The sequence below is a fragment of the Glycine max genome, chromosome 19 (assembly GCF_000004515.6).
Source record: "Glycine max cultivar Williams 82 chromosome 19, Glycine_max_v4.0, whole genome shotgun sequence".
NCBI lineage: Eukaryota > Viridiplantae > Streptophyta > Magnoliopsida > Fabales > Fabaceae > Glycine > Glycine max.
The window spans coordinates 37570779-37587673 of record NC_038255.2 but is presented as its reverse complement, the minus strand read 5'-3'; the positions used below and the strand labels follow the sequence as shown (position 1 = coordinate 37587673).

The window sequence follows — 16895 nt, the reverse complement described above, 5'->3', positions numbered from 1 at the left end:
TACATTTCAGTCTTTTTTATATGTATTAAAGATATATTCCCTAATAATCATTTACACTAATTTTTAAATTTATTACTGGTAAAGTAAAAATTGAAAAGAAAAACTCATGAATTTTAAAGGAGGAATACAATCCTTCACGAGGCTTTAAAGCGTGCACCATGACATAAATTTCCTTTGTGACACTTCCATTTATCTAAGGGGGAGGCTTTAGGAAAATAAAATGGAGAATGATAACATATGTCGTTGGGACACTCGTTAAAGAATAAAAAAAATTTAAAAAAAACTTTTGAGAAAAATAATGTTATCAATATACTCTATCATGATTTTCATATTTTATTTATTGATTACTTATCTAGATTTTGTGATAGAAAATATCTCTAAAGTTTTGACCTTTAATTAATGACATCTTATGATTCATATACGTAATCTCACATAGTATGTGCACGGGTGCATGTACTTAAAAACAAAAAAAAATCTGCATAGTGCAAAGCTCGGACAACATAGTTTTTCATTGGAAGCTCAGCAGATTTTTTAGCAAAGGTGTTCCAACATAAAGAACTTATACTATTCTGATGCTGCTGTATCTGCAACTGCAAGCATTAACCTTTTAGGCTTACAGTGAAATATACAAAATAAAAAAAGTGAAAACCTGTGGTTTGACACTAATGGAAGGGTAGCCCTCGAGATTCTGAGCCTGGTGACCCTTCACTACTTTGAGAATCCCCTCTCCATGCATCTTGTACTTGAGATGCAAACTGCAAGTTCCACAAAACATCCTCTATAGAAGGCCTATCTGCGGGCTCTTTAACCAGGCACCTCACACAAATCTCCATCATTGTCTTCAATGATTGATCCAAGCATGCCTTGCGAAATGCTGGATCAACAACGCCCCTCCTACCCTCTTCATCACCTCCTAAGCTTGCTTGCAACTGCCTCATGATGCAATTAACAGAAGCAGGGTCATAGAATTGTACATGGTTTATATTGAATATGGATAATGAAAACTAACATTATCTTGCAATGTGAACATTTATGGTGTTGGAGATCACACATCGACTAATGATAAGGCCAGATTAAAGTATATAAGTGGAGGGTAACTTTTTTTTGTAGGATTGAGTTAAGCCTAAATCAAAATTCTAAGATCCTGTCTCAGACTATCTAATAATTTCTTGATCATTTAGGCATTTACTTGAATACCATGAGCATGGGAATATGGATATGAAGATTGCAAATTTCCTATAACTCTATCTTATATTTTCCTACTTGGAGTGTGTGGAAAAGTTTTTTGACATTTAATTAGTTAATTAATCTCTTCGGTGATAATATGTCCATACATAATAAATTAAAACCAATCTCTATACAATATGCATGTATAGATTTGTTATCCTAGCTCGCAAAGGTCAAAATGAGGAAATCTACTAGTTTCTATCAATAGTCCATTAGTTAATTATACTTACCAGAAAATGAGACTATAGTTTCCATTATGATTAATCAAATAAAACCATTTTCTGGACAGTGGTGGCCGGTTTATAACAGAATAACAGTTCATATGGACTCTCATTTTCAAGAAAATCAGTGATGAAAGAGTTAGACTCTGATTTAAGCATCAAGTATATCCTAGTTGGTTCATACAAAAATTCTCTATTGATTTAACAAAGAACAAACTTGAAAAGACTTAAAAATGGCAAGGAAAGAAAATAGCACATTGGAAATGAAACAGAGTTCCTGTTATTACCAGATCCCTAAAAGCATCTGCATCATTTACTGTCTTTATTTGCCTTCCTAGAATAAGTTCGAGTAGTATCACTCCAAAGTTGTATATATCAGACTTATCTTCCTGCTTTACACTACAAAACAGAAGAAATCATTAAAAATCAAGCTTTCTTAGTTACATACATACACAAGTGTGTCAACAGGATCCAAATTGTTTTTCTACAGGAGACATTTCCATTTATATCATATGGTATGCAAAATTACAGTATGATGAGTTCTATTTTTCATGCCTGTTACTCAACCTGATTAACTTTCTATCACTCACCTTTTACTATTGCTTGAATTTTTTAATCCACTGGAAGAATTTCCACGCCGAACCTGGAAGGAAAAGCTAAGGTGAATCAGTACCAACTGAGATCTTTTTTTCTTGAAGGAAAATGAAAGAACAAACTTACTCGTGATTTTTTTCCTCATGGAAAACTTCATATGACAATTGTTTTTTCATACCTTCCCCATGTTTGACAACAAAGGCAGGTGATAACTGCTGATTTTTGCAACAAGATTCTGATCCAATAAAACATCTTCTATCTTCAGATCATTGGAATATACACCAGGGACAATCCCTGTATGCAAAAACTGGATTCCCTTTGCCACTCCAATTGCAGCTCCTATGCGTTGAGTCCAACTAAAGGATTTTCTAGCATGCTCATCTGCCAAAATTATGAAGGGCAGAAAATAAATAATCAGGGTGGAAGATAACAAAAATGGCATTACTGTCTCATATTCCATTACAACATAATACTGAAATGACTAATTTAGGAGAAAATACTATTGATACGTGTAAATAGTCAATGAATGCACTGTTAGTGTAAAAACCATATTGGTTGACAGTGTAAAGTTTTACACTGACAATGCATATTGTTTGACAGTGTAAAGTTTGTTAACTTTTTCAATAATCATATTAAAAACCATACATACCATATTCTTATTGGTTGACAGTGTAAAGTTTTACACTGACAATGCATATAAATTAAACTCAATTGATCTTTCCTCCTCCTCAAGTACAAATTTAGAACTTCATGCAAGTTACGGATCACTAAGGTAGAAGGAGATAAATGAATTTGTAACTACTACTAATGGAATGCCCTCTAGTGAACTTTCCCCATTCTTTCTTTTTATTGTTGGAATAATACCATTTTTACAACCTCCAACCAGAGAAAGAAGCTGTTGTTTTTTATAAATTACTTACCAGAGATCCAATTCCTGAGCGTGCCATTTGGTACATATTCGAAGACAAGAAATACTTTGCTGACGCTTGAATCATCTAAAGAACATTCAAAGCAGTGTCCAATAGCGCTGACTAGATGGCGATGCCTAAGTTTGGATATCAGCTCTATGTGTTGCACAAAGTTTTGAGTGCTGTGTCTCTTTTTCATTTCTACACACCGAATAGCAACAAGTGAGCCATTCTTCAGCTGACCTCTGTACATCTAAGAAATATAAAAACACTATTTTAAAATGAAACACTCATCACATAAATCCTAAAAAGATAAAAGTTGCTATTTAATGTAACAACTTCATGCTCAAAAGTGAAATAATTGAATCATGACTGCATGATCAAATTAGTTTTGTGATACAGTCTATTGTACCAGTCAATGAAAGGAAATAAAACCACTGATTTTGTATGAATTTAGTACAAACGCAATATTCCTCTATATGCAAGATAATTTGAGACATTGTAGCATACCTTCCCATAAGAATCTTCACCCATTAAAGAAGCTGTGTCAAAATAGTTTGTAGCTGATTCAATCTCTTCCAATGAGAAACTTCGATAAGTCGGCAGGCCAACTGCTCCCAACTTCTTTGTTTGAGATATATACCCTTTAAGTACAGGAAAAAGGCATGTTTGTCAATCTATCTTTAAGACGGAATTATAAAGAGAAATATATGAATGACTTATTATTCTTTCATATCATCCTCTCCAGAAATGTTTTCCAATCATTTGTGGACTTCATTGATAAAGAAAGATTCTAATAACTTGTTTAGCAGCTGCAAATAAACATGTTTTTTTTATCAAATTCAAAACAAGTATGATGTCCTTGTATTTAAAGTTTACGAATGGGAAACTGTTTTTATTCAGGTATATCTAGAGCTGTATGAGTTTCCTGTACACAACTAATGAATATACTCAGCAATAAAGAACTTAGTAAATATTACCTCCGTTAAACTTGGTTTCTCCTTATCATTTATCATCCATGTTTTCCAACATATGTTAATAGTAAATTTTAATACATTAAAGCAACTTTTGCCAATCAAGGTACAGGACTGCTGAAGCATACTAGAGTAGAGTAAACTTATAATTCCAAGGCAAGTTCCTACTAAACTAAAGAATATAAACAAAAGTCCTCTAAATAACAGTTTAATTTTTCTATGGCTACACAAAAAATCCTATTCTTAATATCACAACCATGACTACACATTACACTTGCCGATGAGAATTTTCTAAATGTTCTGCATTTGGATGAAGAAATGTATAAAATAGGACGGGCTAGTTTGATCATGCAAACACCTCTGTGTGTGTGTGTAACCAGAAAGAGAGAGAGAGAATTACTTGCATCAGAAAACAACTTAGATGTGTAACCAGACGCAGCATTTTCTGATATTAATCTAGTTGGAGGATTCTTCGTTTTGCTTCTGTCATTTCCTCTTCTAACAATAAAGAAAACTAGCAAAACAAGTGCTACTCCTCCAAGAGTCCCCCCTACTATGCCAAGGGAAAGAACTACCTTAGATACTTGTTTGTGCTTCTTTGTCTCAGGTAATATTCCCACAGCTAAAGCTTCAGTGTGGCAAAAGGGCTGCGGCTGCTGATTTTGATTCGTGGTGTCTAGACAATTTCTAGCATACAGGACAGTGCTATCGCTGGAATTTGACACTAAACATCTAGGTAAGCTCCCAGTCAAAAGATTTGAGGATAAATCCACTACATCAAGCTCAGAATTGCAAGAAAGATTCTCGAAAAGCATCCCGGTTAATTTGTTCCCAGAAATATTCAGATAAGTAATAGAAGGAAGTGACAACAATCCTGGCTGAAAAGGCCCCACAAATGAATTTGATGAAATATCCAATCGCTCAAGCTGATAGTATGAACTCAATTCAGCAGGAATACCAGACCTGAAGCTATTTTTTCTTAGAACTAGTATAACCAACTTGTTACCGAGCTGAGGAAACTGCGGTCCAAAAGCATTATCATCCAATTCAAGCACTTGAAGATTCGTCAAACGGCTCAAATCAGGCACCGCCCCATAAAAGTGATTATGAGAAAGTGAAAGGGTTCTCAAATTCTCCACATTACCAAGCGATTTTGGTAGAGATCCATTGAACTTGTTATTCTTCAAACTTAACACAGTTAAGGCTTGAAGTGAATCAAGCCAATGAGGAAACGTGTCAGCCAACATGTTGTTGTCAAAAATGAGTGTTTGGAGACTTGACAGTGATGAAAGTTCCTGAGGAATTGAACCATAGAGAAAATTGGAACTCATGTTAACTATTTCCAGGGATGACAAACGAGCTATCTTACTAGGCAAAGGACCCCATATACCAAGAGAAACCAATGTGAGGACTTTCAAACTGGGAAGCCTTACTAGTGTTGTGACAAAGGAATCTATTGAGAAATTTCGAGGGAGAGGTGTATCTCTTCTTTCACCTATTATGTGAAGCTGTGTTATGGTGTCTTCATAGCACACTACAGTGAGGGAAGAGTTTGAATCTGTGTTGCAAAAGTCTGTGCTGCTGTTCCAGTTGCTTAAAGCAGCAGGAAAGTTCAATAGCTGCTGAATTCTGAGAAGAGTCTGAGAGTGAGAGGATTGCAATTGCTCAGAGCAATGGATAGAAAGTAAAACAGTAACCAACACCAGAAACACTGAGGGGTGGTGCCTATTTGCCATTAGCACCAAGTCATGCAGTGAATGAGAGAACTTTGGTTAAATTCTCAAAAGCATTGATATTCTCTCAAAATTGAAACTTGGGGAGTAAAAGCATAAGCCCTGCAATTACAAGAAGGCCTGTTAATTTAATCAGTAAAAAAAAATAATAAAAAAAGATGCAAGAATCTACTGAGTTAAAATAACCAAACATTACTATCTATTTGGTTGCGTGAATTCTAAATTTGAAGTTAATCCAAAGCCAAATTCTAAAAGAAACTCATTGTTTCACCCTAACTCCACAAAATATAATCACTTGAGAAAAGATTAGCCATAGCTCAACATACAGAAAAAGCTTCACCCAGCTATAGTACATAGTACAAATCAATGAGTGCTAACCAAAACCAAAATACTTGAAAATGAGAGAGAGAGAGAGAGAGAGAAGAAAAGTGAGGACGAGAGGAGAAAACAAATTTCAAATAAATAAAAAATGGGATGAAAACAAGGATTTTGATGCCTTCAGAAGTTGCACAAGCCACCCAATGGAACAAAATCCAAAACTTTTTCAACCATACATTTCAGAAGTGAGTCTCCAAATCCTAGTGAAGCCTGGAAACCATTTTCCAAGGGGTCAGCTTTTTTCTCTGCTCAAACCAAGACAAGGTAGAAATGATAAGGATTAAGGCTTGAAAACAAATGAAAAAGACCAAAACTCACACTGTGCTATCTCACAAGGTGGCATTTCATCGTTTATCAGTCATAAATGAATTGACAATTTTTTTATTTTCCTCTACTTATTTTGGTCGTGGGAAAATGATTTTTTTTTTCTTTTTCCCTTCTATTTTCTTTGTCAGGAACCCAAAGCAAAAGAAAGATTCTTGCATATATGGGAACCCTTTATTCTTAACTGTGATATGATTCTTTAACCTTTAAAGCTTTAACCTCAGCATGTGGTGTCCATCAGATTTGGTTGAAGGAGCTAGTTTTGTACTTTTCTTATAATTATGAGTGGGAAAATGGCTTTGGCTCAGAGTTCAGTTACATAAGCTGTTACTTTCAGGGAGGGGTAAGCCTTTGCTTTCTCTCACTTCAACTTTATGACATGGTCCCCCCCCCCCCCCCCCCCCCCAATTTATATCTCACTGTTGCTGTTGCTTTTGCCTCTTGGTTCCACTCTCTCTCTCTCTCTTACCTACTTCTATCTTCCATTTTTGTGTCAATTGGTAGGATGAATAAACCTTCCAAGGAAGAGTTTCATCTGAAAAGTTGACAAACCCACGTCAGCAAAGGATACAAGATCTTGAAGGAAAAGGAAGGAACCACACATTATTTTACAGTGGATGTTCTAAACAAATGTTCTACCTAAATGGTGTGTGATGGTTAAATCATGTGATAATTGTGATTGTCATTTGTCAACAAACCACTTTAGTGTTAAGAATTTTTTTAAAAAAGGTATGCTATCTCTTTTTGGTACTGAAAAAAAGATAGCTTGGGTAAAAATTGTAATTTATATATGCTTGCATGATACTAAAAATTAAAATAGAGTTAATAATCATTAATAAAATAAATAAATTATACTCTATTGTTCCTATTTATAAGATATTATTGATTAATTTACGCTTATAAAGAAAATTTGTTAAATTTAAGTATTATCATTCAAGTTGTCTGTAATTATAATATTTTTTTAAAAAATTTGTCCTTAACATTATTGGAAGTATATTTATCTTCTCCCATCTTTATAGCATAGAGAAAGAGACAATTCAAGAATATTCAAGTATGGATTAAAATAAATAAGGGCATTTTAGTAAAAAAAATGTACAAGACAATTAAATTTATATCTTATAAATAGAAATACATGGAGTGCTTGTTTTCTTAAAAGATGCTTACATTACACCCTCATTTCTTTTATATTAAAAAGTATATTTTTCTTCAGTCCATTTTAATATAAATGAATTTTTAAAAAATATCGCAATAATTCTTAACATGATTAACACTTAATTATGAAAGTATGTAAAACTTCATTATATCTTCTAAACTACAAAATTAAATGAATAATTAATTTGTGTTTAAAATTAGTTGGTAATTGCATCAATAATTGGAAAAAAAATATCATCAAAAGACACATTCATAATTATTCATCCTTTAAGAGAATTCTTTATATTAAAAAAACCAAAATATAATTCATACTCATATTTCAGATTTGAGGATAAATGATATTTTAAATATTCCTCATAAGAGATCAAGAAAATCTAACTTAATTGATTGAGTAAGATATGTGAGTTATTATAAATCTTTTGGTATTTTTCTTTGATTCCCACAAATAAAAAATATCTATAAATGAATATTAAGGAAATATAATTTAGATAATAAATTTTGGTTTTATGATAATTTATACTCTTTTTTTTCTCGTTAACAGTACTTATGAATTATTTTTTCTGGGAATTATGAATTATGTGTTTTTTTACGTTATGAATTATGTTTCTAAATTAAATACGAGAAAAAAAATGTTTTTTTACGGAAAAAATTGTAAGTTAATAGATAAATAAAATGAATACGGTCTCCAGAGACGAAAAGTCAAAAACATTTTGAAGAAACGGTACTAATATTCATTAAAAAAATGTAGAAATTTCAGCTATTTTGAGTTCCTTGGGGCCTACATGCATGTTTCTGCCTAATAAACTGCCAATGGATTTCCTAAAGGGTTTTTGGTTGATGGGGGTATCTTAGATTGTAATTACTTCCTAATCCAACAAGATAATTAATACGAGAAACATGAGAATTTGCTTGAGACTGAAATTCAACCTACTTAAACATTTTAGAATATTTATGTCATTTTTTGTACCTTCCACTTCACCCAAATAACAGATGCTACAACAGGCTACATATATTAGCATTTAATGATAAATACCAGTTAGTAATTAAAAAAATTGTTAAAAATAATAATTTAATGATCATTAATAAACATTCTGTTAATGTATGTCCTTCATTATTTTTCCTGCATAAAGTAGGTAAATGAAAGCCAATATATATCTTTTTCAGTCATTTTATTCATAGATTTCTTTCATATATATTAAATTATTTTTTATGAGCAAAATCCATGCTGCTTTACAATTTAGAAATGCTGCAAGTATAATAATGTCTTTTCCAAAATAGAAAAACTGCTTTTATGAGCTCAATCAAAGTGAATTTACGTCATGTCATCTTCGCCAATGTAATTCAGCCCTCAACTACAATAAATTGTCTGCGGTCTAATATTGGAATGGTCATCCAAATTATTTCCCGAATATTCATCAATTAATTAATGTTATGTTGTGTATAAGAAAAAGACTTCATTTCAAATAATTATGTACGTGTTCAAGACAAGATCTATTCTGAATGTTGATTTTGTTGGTTGGATGTGAGGTTAAGTAGATACTTACAATGATTCAGGATACAGGCAGTATGTCAGATCAGTTATGCATTTTTTAATTATTTTTAAGGATCACAGGTATCAGATATGCATACTAATTCGGCTTGAATAAGGAGCATATATCTAATATAATGTTATTAACTCTCTCGATAGAAATATACACAAAATTTAAATTTGAAATTTTACTTTATGTTACTCAAATTTATGGGTCTAGTTTGACTTGATTAATATTAAGAAGAAATAGATCACTCGATTAGCATTTAAAAAACATTGAAACAACATTGTTTTATTTATGATGAATTGAAAAAATAAATACTTAAAGCATGAAAAAGAGAAGTACAAGTAAATTAAAATAATGAAATGACAAAGAAAACGGCAAGCTTGCGAGCTAGCTTCAGATTTTAATTATTCAATGAAGAAGACCAGAGCTTGACTTTCTTAGATATAAATATATAAAAATGTAAATCGCAAGACACATTTAAGGTTATTAACATTTATTTTTATGTTCAATCAATTCAACTAGATCCTCTTAGTAATAAATTAGTTGGATTTTTTTTCAAAATTATCAAATGAAGACATTTTTTTTTTACCATTTAGGAGTAAGTCATTTGTAAGTAGGAGTTAGAAATCTTTAAACCACTTCTTAATTGTGTGTTTTGAGAATTAATTCAAAGTGAAATTAATATTTAACTCTCATGTGAGAGTAGGACTTTAATTTCTCCTATCTCCAATCGGGTAAGATTCAGCAGCAATTTTTTCATTTATCAGCAAAAATAAAGATGGGTGTATAGCCGAATTATTTGGTGATACTGATACATGGTAAAGGGTTTGATGAATGCAAGACATGCTCCCCACCCAACATTCTACAATAATTGGTGACGTATAGAGTATATGTGTAGATGAAGATCTACACTAACTTGATATGGCATCGCATCACACACGATGTTTTGTACCTTGCGCAGGATTTTACTTAGGAATGAAACTCTGTCACACCCATAATTGAACAAGACTTGAAAGGGTGACCAGGTCGCTAGCTAGCGTTTCCAATTTGGTAGCTATTGCATATGGTAATAATACGTAGTGAATAACATAGTATTAATTATTGATGTGTGTATCTAGGTGATGATGTACTTTGACTCGGGGTCAATGTGGTGCTAGGCACAGTATGACATTGGATCCATATGCATCTATAACTATGAAATTTCATGTGGGAGTAAGAAACAAAAACTGACATCATTTAGCCAAATAATGCTTTTATAACAAGTGCAAAAAGTTGTGCATTGCCAATTTGCATAAACACATCACATGTGTGTAATACACCTAACTCATAAATATGCTAATTTTTTAAATCAAGAGATACTTCTGCCAATTAATCGGAGTTGGCATTTGCGTTGCACTTGTGTTATGTATTAGAGGCATTAGTGGTTACAGCCTCATTGAGTATTAAAAATAAAGCTGTTGAGATTATTTATATACATCTTTTCAAGAAACAAAAAAGTTTGTCTAGTGTAAAGTTTAAAATAATTGAGAAGATGGAAGGATGAAAATTTTAACAAAATAATATTAATACATGAATTAAAAAGGTTTAATTTCTTGTGTAATGATCATAATTTGTTGGTTAGATCCTTTTTAAGTATGTTGGTTAGATTTTTTTAAGTAAAATTTTAAATTTGAATTGTATGAATAAAAAAATGAAATTAAAAAAAATCTCATTAAAAGTAGTCTTGTTAAATTTTTTAATAAAAATTAATTATCAATTGATAAATGTTTTATATAATATCTTGATTTAAAAAAAAAAGTGTTACCGCTATCCTCATAAAAGAATTACTTCTTTCCATGTTGGAAGTTTGAGTTGGTTATTTGTCAGAAAGGATGGTATAATGAACATACAGCTTTCTAGCACTCAGCAAAAAGTGCTTCGTCGTCAATAAATTGTGAAAACTTTATTTTCCTATTATTTATTTCCCTCCTGTCTTCAAACGATATTAACACCAATTAAAATTTTCAATTAGAGAGTAACATTGATTTAATTAGATAATAATTGTAATTATTTCAATCCATCCTTCGTATAAAAATAATGACAATTTAATTCATTAAAAAATATATCAATTTAACTCTTAAGTTGTAACCATAATCAAATATGCATAAAGATATTTCAAACCACAATATGCATAAAGATATTATTTTAATTTAATATTAGTTCATATATTATATTGAATGACTTTAATAAAAAGATGTCTAATGTAATGGTTATTAGAGTTAAATGTATTAAAGTTATTGGATTATTTTAGTTTTATTAAAATTAATTATCTCTTTTCTTGCCTCATTAAAAGTAATTTTGGCATTAAAGAAAAAAAAGTTGAAAAGAGACTTACGGAGGAAGTTATCACGATTTTTTTTTTTAAAAAAAAGGTAATTTCTCTCTTCTTCTGTCAAGTTTTTTTTTTTTTTTTACTTTTCACTTGAGTTTCTATGTTATCCTACAGACCAAAGAAAATAAGTCAAAAAAGAGATCGAGAAATATCAATCAGAAAATCTTAGAGTCCATTATGAATTTGGATATATTCTTTAAATCTCTTATAGAAATTACAAAATATTATAGTAGTGAGAAATATATTATCCAAGATCTTATAGTGTAATTTTTTGTATACTAAATTTTAAGAAATTATAAATAAAAGTATAATTTTGCTAACATTCTAAAGAAGAAAAAGTACACACATAAGAACATTTTTAATATTATATTTAATGAAAGATTGTATTTGTTATTAAAAAAGTTTAGAGGACCCAAATAATTACACTTATATTTTAAGAAGGGGTTTACTCATAATAACTTGATTCCTCTATAAACTATTGATCATAGGCTAATTATTAATGTGGAACGAAAATTGTCCAAACTAACTACTTGGTTTTAGCTACCAAAAACAAGACAGAAAGAAAGAAAAATATATGACATATTTTAAATTAATAGAGTTCGAATTATTTTGTCGGTGTTGGTTGGAAAACAATGTGTCACAGCACACAAACCCATATACCAACAATCAGAATAGAGGTTCAACAGAAAAAAGCATTTTAGGTAAAAGAATGCTTAGAAAATGTAATAAGAAAATGTGGTTTCAATGGTTAACATCATAACCATGTTATGACCCACAACAAGAAGCGACAGATTCAAGCAACAAAGAGGCAACCCAGCATGTAATTGTCAGCTTTATCGAACTTTTTTCATCTCTAATTATAAGATTATTTTAATTAATTAACTTTCTTTTAAAAAAATAATTAATTATATTAATTATATTAAATTTATTAATTATTTAAACTATCATACCAAAATTCTTATTTTTTATTTTTCTATTCATTTAATTATTTTTCATTAATATTTAAAGAAAAAATAATTAAATAAGAAAAAATAATTAATATATCTAAAAATTAGAAAAAAAAATCTTATAAAAATAACAAATAAATTTCTAAAAAAATTAATGCAAAAGGGTTGGAATATTTTGCGCCCACATCATTTTCTCATTGTCTCCCTTTTTCCCTCTGGGTACCTTCTGCTTTCAAAAATGATGGAGAATCATTTTCTCAAGAATTTTAAGAAGATCAAAGTTCAATTCAAACCTTTCGTGATTGGTGATGTGTTGCATTTAGTCTTTAATTAGGAAGTATTTTAGTTATAATTATTTGTATTATTGGTTGTTTAAGTCTTTGTTTTTGTTCATTTCATCGCATTTTTTTTTTGTCAAACTTGTTATATTATGGGTGTTTTCATGTGTATAAGAGTTATGTTGACTTGATCTTTGGTGCTAAATAGAACTTTTCCGGTACACGTTGGACTTTTAGGATTAAATTTAACCTTTTTTGAAAGAAAAAAAAAAAAAGGAATTTTGAGTTAATGCATGTGGCGCAATCGTGTCAGGTCCCTTATCTTTTTTTTATCAGGTTGTTGCCGCATTTGGCACAAGCCCGTGCAATCCATTGGCATGGGCGTGCCAATTAGCTTGTGTTTTTATTTTCATTTTTTATGTTTTAATTGTATTTAGGTTTGAATAGATTTTAGCTCATGTCTTTAAATAGCTTAGAAAAACTCTGTAGGAGGGATTGAAAACTTTTATGCATTGACGACACATAGCAAGAGCTTAAAGATTCCTTTTCTTCCCTTTTCTTTTCCAATTTGATGTCTTCCTTTTATCCTTTAGATTTTATTCTCACATGTGTGAGTAGTCATCTTAATTTGTTCTTGGATTAGGGCTCTTGACAAGTATTCATGCTAATTTAATTTAATTTGAGGTTTTCTTTAAATTGTTTTTGTAATTCTTCTCTTATCACAATTTTATGGATGTTGAATACTTGATCACCGTTAAATGGGTAAAACGAAATAGTAAAAAGTGTAAAAGGTTTAATTTAACATAATATCATCACGGTAGAAGTTAATTCAATTAGACACATCTCCATTTCTTGAAAAAGAACGGAGATTAGGTTTTTTTGCCGTAAATACACCTTTTTTCTCTTACTTTTTTTCAATCTACACTCCTTTGCAATTTAATTTCCAATATACACTACTTGAGACTTTCTCTCTTCTTTTTGTTTTTTTAATTTAAAATATTATAAAATATAAATATTATATTATATAATTTTTTAATTGGTTTTAAAATTACTTATTTATTAAATTAAATTTTATAATTTTGTTTTTTTATTTTTTTTAAAGAAAAAATATATAGATAAAGAAAAATAAAAAAATTGGATAAAATTAGAGTACAATTTTTTAGTTACTTTGTATGTACTTTTATAATTAAATTTATGTACTGTTCATATTTTTTTTTGTTATGTTCATTAATTAAAAAAATAAGAAAATTAGTTAGTAGTATTAAAATAAACTAAAAAACACAGTAAAAAAAATAATTGATACATCTATCTTATACAATAGACATAAAATTTCAAAGAGTAGTAACTATTATATTGAAAATATCTTTTTAAAAATATTTATTTAGCAGTTATTTTGGCTTAAGTGATAAGAATTGACATTTTTATTATTTATGGCTTACAGATATGAAAAGAAAAGATTAAAATATCTAAATATGAGTTATTTTTTATAATAAAAATATATTGAAAATATCTTTAAATATATTTAATTATCAATTATTTTTTGCTATCACCCATTAATATGACAAGAATATGAACGATATCAGTGGGGTCCTGATCCAAGGAGAAAGAGGACGACAAGAATATGAATTGAGATGGACGAAAAAGAAATGAATGGGTAAATAGAAAAAAAATTGTGAAATTTATCGGCAACATGGTCATCAGGAGCAATTGGAGCAATTGTCCTACCATATCTTCCTCTTAAGTTTTTCCTTAGCCAAATATAATTGTTTAAGTATTTTATTGATAATGTAATATAATGTTCTTCTATAAATAAGTTGTTAAACAAAAAATCTTCTCATTTTTAATTAAATCTAATGACATAAACAAACTAATTATATTTAGTAATATAATTATATTAAAAATAATTATATTAGAAAATTCAAATTTTAAATAAAAATATTCACCTAAAAAATATGTTAAGTAAATTAAATAATAAAACAAAAATAATTATATTTAATAATATCATTTTTTTAAAAAAATTAAAAAACAAAATTATAAATTTTAATTTAATAAATAAGTAATTTTAAAACTAATTAAAAAATTATATAATATAATATTTATATTTTATAATATTTTAAATTAAAAAAAAAAACAAAAAGGGGAAAGAAAGTCCCAAGTAATGTATATTGAGAATTAAATTGTAAAGTAGTGTAAATTGGGGAAAAACAAGAGAGAAAAGATATATTTACGAGAAAAAAAAAACCACGAAGATTATCATGTATTAATTCGTCATTTAGGAAGAACCTTGAATTGTTAGATTAGGTTAATAGGAGTCTTAATATAAAACCGTGATCCTCGAATTAACCGTGGTCCTCAAATTTCTCAAATCTGAATCTTATTAAAATATTTTTACTTATTTCTTATCTTTATCTTTTATCTATATTTTATGTTTTACTTCAATTTTCTAATTAAATATTTCCAAATAAATTTTAATTTTTTCCTAATTATTTAGCTTTTATTTTTAATTATGATAATCGCTAAACTTGTGAATTCGATATTATTACTTGACGAGTGCACTTGCGGTTCTCCTTTATCAATTGGGAAGCCGGTGAAATGTGATTTTGAAGGAAATTAAAAAAAAAATAGATATCTTGATCTTCTCTTATGGACCTAAAAGATGAATAGGGTCATAAATAGGAGAACATTCGTAGAGTGTTGCTAGGTGCACCCAGCATTATAAAAAAAATGACAAAATTACTCTTGCTTGGTTTTTCTCTTGCGGATCAAGTTGATCCGTAACTTCTGGATCAACTTAATCCGTAAGTGGAAAAATAAAATTTTGTTAATTATACAAGATATTTAAAGATATTTATTTTGCTAATCAATCAATCATAATCATAATTCATGTTAATCAATCAATCATGCTAATCAATCATAATTCCCTAAAAGATGATATATCTATATATAATTATAATTTATGCCAATTAGGATTGAATTAGATTCAGTTTTCTCGGATATATACTCTTTTAGGGAATTATGATTGATTGGCATGATTGATTGATTAGCATGAATTATGATTATGATTGATTGATTAGCAAAATAAATATCTTTAAATATATTGTATAATTTTATTTGATTGATCCGGAAGTTACGGATCAACTTGATCCGGAAGTCTCTTCCGGATCAACTTCCAGATCAACTTGATCCGTAAGAGAAAAATCAAACAAGGGTAATTTTGCCATTTTCTTAAAATGCTGGGTGCACCAACAATAATGTTGGGTGCACCTAGCAACACTCACATTCGTATTGAGGTGGGTCCTAAATATTAAATAAGAAAAGCAAGGTTTTACACCTGAGGAAAAAAGATTAAAATATATACATTATTTGATTTTAACTAGATGTAGATTAAATTATTAATTTGATTCATTTATTTATTTGTTTCATTCAATCTGTTTCTTTTTTTAATAAAATGTTCAATTTAGTCTTTTTTTTTTTAAAAAAAAATATCAATGTAGCCCTTATCAAGATAAAATAAACAACTATTTTAGAGAATTTATTCATAACCTGTGTCATTTGGGGTTTGTTAACCTTGTTTACTTAAATTTTTTTAAGGCACGCAAACTACACCGTATAAGTGTTTTCCGTATCCTTATTTATCCAATAAAATGTAACAAGCTAGCTACGATGCCATTTTTGCGTGAAGTCCTCCATATTTAAAGAGACACCTTGTAGGTTTAACGAACAAATCTCCTAAAATCACATGTCAATAACGTGAACAAACTCCAAATCATAATGGCAGGTATAATATGCCTGCACTTTTATTAGTATGTCACCTTAAATAAATCTCCGTCCATCCTAACAAAACATTAAAAAAAAAATCATTTGACAAATTAATGATAACTAATAAAATTTCATATATATAGTTTATACAAATTGATATATAATAATTCACACCTCTATATATATATAATAATAATAATTTATCTCTTAATAAAATACATAAATTGTTATCACTCATAATTAATTATAATTATTTACAAATAAATCTATTTATTTTAAAAAAAACTTCAATATTGAAATTTATTTTAAAATCTTCTATACTAGATAAGCATGTAGATATATCAATAAATATATTTTTTAACATATACTATAACACATTTTTATTATTTTTTTACTATATATACTAATATATTACATCGAAATTGATAAGCATATATATGAAAATTTATATCTAAATTTTCATATTTTATACACTTGAATAAACTAGTTAATGT

General features: G+C 29.1%; 1 protein-coding gene across 7 annotated transcripts; it reads right to left on the bottom strand.

The window, feature by feature from the left end:
- Window positions 1-491: 491 nt before the first annotated feature.
- Window positions 492-6540, bottom strand: LOC100807539 (probable inactive leucine-rich repeat receptor-like protein kinase At3g03770). 7 transcript variants are annotated; one of them, XM_003553995.4, is made up of 8 exons: window positions 6212-6536; window positions 4325-5759; window positions 3461-3594; window positions 2963-3203; window positions 2221-2423; window positions 2039-2091; window positions 1736-1847; window positions 492-929 (listed from the first exon to the last, which is right to left on the bottom strand). In XM_003553995.4, exons 2-8 carry the CDS (start codon window positions 5658-5660, stop codon window positions 663-665), a joined length of 2346 nt encoding a protein of 781 aa, XP_003554043.1. In that variant the 5' UTR covers window positions 5661-5759; window positions 6212-6536; the 3' UTR covers window positions 492-662. The 7 variants fall into 7 exon arrangements, with proteins under 7 accessions (XP_003554043.1, XP_006604256.1, XP_006604257.1 ...); XM_006604193.4 differs by having other exon boundaries at window positions 6354-6536; XM_006604194.4 differs by having other exon boundaries at window positions 5854-6320.
- Between the last annotated feature and the right edge of the window lie 10355 nt (window positions 6541-16895).